This window comes from Rutidosis leptorrhynchoides, chromosome 4 (assembly GCF_046630445.1).
Source record: "Rutidosis leptorrhynchoides isolate AG116_Rl617_1_P2 chromosome 4, CSIRO_AGI_Rlap_v1, whole genome shotgun sequence".
In the NCBI taxonomy this organism is placed as follows: Eukaryota; Viridiplantae; Streptophyta; class Magnoliopsida; order Asterales; family Asteraceae; genus Rutidosis; species Rutidosis leptorrhynchoides.
Genome location: NC_092336.1, coordinates 220504428 through 220510064, shown reverse-complemented (window position 1 = coordinate 220510064; position 5637 = coordinate 220504428). Strand labels below are relative to the sequence as shown.

The window sequence follows — 5637 nt, the reverse complement described above, 5'->3', positions numbered from 1 at the left end:
ACCAGTCCTTATAGTTTGCTCGTTTTGCATGTACAGTCCCTGAGGCTAACGAACATTAAAAAGTTTGTCAACACTTAACGGAATTTTCTTAACGGTAGTTAATGTGAGGGACCAACCACGCAATTTATGATACTTGAATGACCAACGTTAGGGACCAATCACATATTTTTTCCTTTAATAAATATCTTATTTATCAGGTAAAAACTTTATATACGATGATAATAATGACACATAAACAACAAGTTCATAGTCTATACTAGTATTTTTTCTGAATTTTTCTAATGACAGTCCTTAGAGCCGTCTTTAAGAATAAATATGTGAAAACTAATAGTACATTATGGCGATTAATGGTGGTTACTTTCTAGGAGTAGTTACATATTCTTAATGTACAAGCAAACAAAGCATGTCTGAATTTCTAGGACTGTCGTTAGTAAAGTCCTTTTGAGTATAATAAGCCTATATCAGAACAGAAAATGAAGTATATAATATATTCGTAGCTTTAACATTTGCCATAAGGTTAAAGAACTAGAACCATCCAATGTCACCATCTTGTCTTTTGATTAAGTTACATTTGTTCTCAAATTTAATTAGAAAGAAAACTAAAAGAAGTAAAAAGGGATGAAAGGGGAGAAAATGAGAGCATTTTAATTTAGAAAGACCTGTTAGAAGAAAAATACATTATGATAATCCATCCACTTCCTTTCATTTTCTCTCTGTCTAAACGAAAACACGAAAATTTTTAATTTTTCTTTCACTTACCTTCTTTCCTCTCCAAAATAAACAAAATAAAAGCGAGAACAAAGCCTTTTATTTTTTTTTATTTTTTTTTAACTTGGGTATCTAACTTTTTTAAACCGACTAGTGACTACATGCTTTGCGAGAAGCCCGGAGTCATTGCAGATGAACTTCCATGGGCCATGAAAGAGAATAACTTTTGTAGTAGTAAGAAATTGAACCTTGACATGTGTATTCGAAGGTCAGAGTTTTACGAGTTTTACTATGTCACCATGGTTACAAAGCCTTTTAACACTAACTAAAATTTAACACTAAACCGCCGTCTAACCCAATTACAATCCTAAAGAAGTCAAATTGGCATACAGAGTTCAGGATTAGCAACGAATTTAACAAGGAGATCGAGCTGGTATACTCTCATTATTCTCTTCACCATTTCATTTCAATTAAGGTAGGGTTTTTGACTTGTAATTGATTGATTCTTGCAATAACTAAATCAATACTTATATGCTTTGCGCTGTAATTTAATTATTTCTTGATGTAATTATTGGTTACATGATGATTAGGCTCTTATTTTGTTTTTGTTAATTTTTTTTTTTTTTTTTTTTTTTTTTTTTTGTAGAAAGATAGTAACTATGGTTTATGTGTTATATACTCGCTGGTTGTGAGTTTCTTACAGCCTTACAGTTGGTCTACAATTATTAGTATTTCATTGGCATATTAACAAATAGCTGGTGTGCTTTCTTAGTAACCAAATATATATGGTTTATATGTAATCCATTAGTTGACTGAAACTGATTTTGAGTTTTTAAAGTTTTGTGAAGATGATTTATTATTATATTGATTTCATAATTTCAAGACTTGACACGAGCAACTAAACCGTGTCATGAACTTTTAATTTGATTTTCAATTTCAATGACATTATCTTCTTCTGAACTATCCAATTTCTTATAAACATGATTTCATTTACCACTGTTATGCTCGGGAACCACCCTGAAATCGAAATAGTTGGTTTTGGACCAAAAAGGAAACAAGTTCTTATGGAAGTAAACCTAGAATGGGGTTACTTCTGATCCCCATATAGATTGATATTTGATCTGTAAACCACTATTTAAACTGCTCTACTTACTGATTTTTAGATTCAACCTAGTGTCCTAGAATCTGCTCTATTCGTTGCAAGTGTCGTATGTGTGTGTTTGCTTGTTCATATATGTATTTGGTCCAGTATGTTCTATTATGACCATTTGAGTACACCTCTTTGAATTTTGTAGCTTGCTGAAAATTTGATTAATATGGTCTTCTGTTTGACTTTCCTTTCTTCATGGTTTTGAGAAGCTAAAAAAGAATTTGTTAATGAATTCATGCCTAGGTCTTCTGCCGCCGTCGGTGATGGGTGTTGGTGACTGCTGTTGGCGGCTTTAGGTGGTTGTTCACAGTAGTGGCTGTTTTCCAGGTGGCCGCGGGTGGTGGCTTATGGTGGTGGGCTGCGGTTGGTAGTCACTAGGTGGTGCTGGTGGTTGCTAGCCGTATTTGGCCGCTATTTGTTCGTCCATTTGGGATCGGGGGTTTGTAAATGTCGTTAGAAAATTGGCGAAGATGACTGGTTCCTTCATGGTTTGATTCGGCTTTTGGTTCTGTTTGGTATCTGCCGGTTTAGTTCATTCATTCCATCTTTCTCGTCGTCGGGTCTTTTGCGGGTTCGATGTTGTTGCCGGCGTTGTTGACTTAGTTGACTTCGGTAAATAGGCCTCGGGTTAGGTGTTCTTGGGTTGCCCGGTGATTGGTTTAGATTTGCGGTTTCTGAGGAGAGCTGGTGCGGTGTTGAATTCGGGATCGGGTTTATGTGTTTATGTTTTAGGCTTAGGTTTGGTGGGTTGTCTTTGTTTGACTTTTCAGTTGTAATTCATATATTGCTTATGTGTCGTTCATATTGTTTAGAACGAACATAGTTTCTCTAGAGATCGTTATGATCTGTTTAATGTTGTACCACCGGAACCTCGGTTCTTTTATATATATATATATATATATATATATATATATATATATATATATATATATATATATTAATATTTTTGCCCAAAAAAAAAAAAAAAAAAAAAAAAAAACAGCTTATATAAGTAGGTTGCTTTAGTCAGCTTCTCATATGTACGTACTAATAAATGCATATGTAAAGTACATAGGTGATATGTGTATCTAACATGGGGCACCATGTTTAATCACGCCGTTACAGTTCGTACCACTTTGCAGTATCTAAGGATGACAACAGTTGGAACAACTATGGATCAACATGATAAAGCTAATAAACATGGAGCTACAAATGTTGGTAAAGTTGAAAATTCAAGTTCAGGGTTCAAAAGGTGGGGAAGAAAAGAGCCATTTATTAGATACGGCCTTCCTATGATCTCACTCACTGTTTTTGGAGCACTTGGGCTTGGTCATCTCTCGCAGGGCAGGTGAAAGATAGTTTGCTAAATAAAAAAAAAAAAAAAAAAAAAAAAAAATCAAAAACCGTGTTACTTATCGTATCAACAAAATGGGAGTTTGCTAGTGAAATTATCTTGCTTTGATTCTAAGCCTATGATATATTAATCTCATTTTCATTCGTTTAGTTTGTATTTTATGGATGTAATTTTTTGTACTTCAGCAAGGATATAGCTAAGGTGAAAGACGACCAAGAGTGGGAGATTCTCGAAACAAAAAAAGCTCTTTCAAGAACGGGACCAATTGAAGCTTACAAGCCTAAAAACTTATCTCTTGAGGAGGAGCTAAAGGTTATTCAACATCCTATAAATCAATCTATTATCTATTATACATTATAAATGGTGGGTTGACCCATGTTTGCTCAAATGTGCTGTTTTGGGTTATGTTTCATCTTTTACACTCCAAATGGTTAAACAAAACTTCTGTCCAAATAGGAAATAGATAAAGCAGGTGATAGTGATCTAAATGTATTCAAATGCATAGAAATATGAAAAGTCAAAGTTTAGGTTATCATCCTAATTCATGATTTTTATGCTGAGATTTATAAACATAAATCATTCTAAATACTTACAAAGCACTTGAAGTGTTTGTGGGTAGCCCAGCACAGCCCTACCCGTTTTTGCTCGGACTAATTTTTGCATGTTACCCAATCTGCCCGACCCTTCGATTCTACAAATATACATTTGTGAAGCTTATCAATGGGTTGTTTTGGTTGAAGGCTTTGCAGCAGAGTGTTGACATAAACAACTATGAATATAAGAAGATCCCCAAACCAAATGAAGCTAACTGATCTTTAATAAGTGTAGTTCTTCAAGAATCGTTTCAACTTCTCCCAAATAAGCCACATCTCTTGGTCTTTTGAAGTAATGGGTTTGAAGAGGGTTTATGCATATTTAAACTTTCGACCCCTAAAAAAACGAAATGTATTGAGGCAATTTTGTGCTTTTATGGTGGTTGTACTCCAACCCGTATGTATCAGGGTGAACCTTATATACAAATTTATTGCACTTTTTGGATGTATAAAGCCCAAAGGAGTTTAGGCAAGGAACTCTTCCCTGTTGACCTTTTTTTTTTTTTTTTTTTTTTTTTTTTGAGTGAAGGTGATGAAACCAAGCACATTGCACATATTAGTTACGGTTAAACATGGCGGAATCATGAAGTTCTTCAACCCATAGTGTTAATTGAATGTAATTAGGCTCGTTGATAATGTTATTGGATTCGATTTGGGTCAAATTTTTTATCTGTTGAATGGTCCGATTTGATTACGGTCCGATAGTTAGCGAACCCACAATGTCTATTCTCGCGATGTTGCACAGATGTTGATGAGCACACTTTGTTTTCTTCTCGTATCGCCTTCCTGCCGGCTATGTGGCTCTTCTCGATGAACCTCGCTCGAATATTAATTGTTGAGAAGGATCCCGCTCATATGCAACTCAATGGTCAATCCCGCCTCATTAAGAAACACGAAACCTTGTATAAGTCGATAATCCACGCATAGGAATCACAAAAAACATAAAACATACAACGTATTACGCACCAAACCTCTCAAACTAGAGTAAGAATCGCCGGACACGTAGACCACTTAACACTCCATTATATGAAAGATATTAAAAGTTGGAGACACTCAACTCTTAACACTCTTTAATATCCTCACACCACTCTACGGTCCATATAAAATTCACCGCCTTCGTTATTAAATTACCAAGACCACCACACGCAACGAAGGGAAGTGACTAATAAATTCTCTTTCTCTCAACTTCCTCACTTAAATCCTAAAAAAGGCTCCTATATTTATAGGCACAAGCACATGTGGAGCACGTGAGCAGCTAACAGGTTCACAAGTTGGTTTACATATGAGTATAAGTAGCAGTTAAATGAATCTCAATAGGTAGCTTATGATTTTGTATGTGTGTGATCACACTTTCGATATGAACTTCTTGAATTCGTTATGAATCGACGAGGTTCTCGTAACAATCTGAAAATCTTAAAAATGAGAAAGGATCTTGAGGTTAAAACGTAATTGAACTATTAATAATATTTCAAATGATAGCTCAAAGTTACAGAGAAAGGGGAAAGAAAGTGTGATCACACACATACAAAATCATAAGCTACCTACTGAGATTCATTTAACTGAGAACTAAACCAACTTTTGAACCTGTTAGCAGCGCACGTGCTCCACACGTGCTCACCTGGATGAACTCATAACATGTTACAACTCAAATTACTAATTAGATTTTTTACTTCTTCTCTAAGTCACAATACATTATTAGGAAATTAAAATAATACTCGATACAGGTCTGTTAATTTCTGGTTTTTGATTTACAAAGTGACGAACATCAGAGATGATGATGTCGACATTAACATTTCTGCCATGTAAACACATATGCTAACGTGTACTGTAATGACACGAAGATCTTACCTGCT

At 34.9% G+C, this 5637-nt stretch overlaps 1 protein-coding gene and 1 long non-coding RNA gene across 2 annotated transcripts; both read left to right on the top strand.

Moving 5' to 3' along the window:
- The first annotated feature begins 992 nt into the window (after nucleotides 1-992).
- On the top strand, nucleotides 993-2778 carry LOC139843495 (uncharacterized). Its single transcript, XR_011757602.1, has 2 exons — nucleotides 993-1183; nucleotides 2102-2778. It is a non-coding gene; the product is annotated as an uncharacterized lncRNA (long non-coding RNA).
- Nucleotides 2779-2800: 22 nt separating this feature from the next.
- LOC139843494 (uncharacterized) lies at nucleotides 2801-4247 on the top strand. Its single transcript, XM_071833592.1, has 3 exons — nucleotides 2801-3185; nucleotides 3377-3503; nucleotides 3932-4247. The coding sequence occupies exons 1-3, from the start codon at nucleotides 2941-2943 to the stop codon at nucleotides 4001-4003; spliced, it is 444 nt and encodes a 147-aa protein (XP_071689693.1). The 5' UTR covers nucleotides 2801-2940; the 3' UTR covers nucleotides 4004-4247.
- Nucleotides 4248-5637: the final 1390 nt, after the last annotated feature.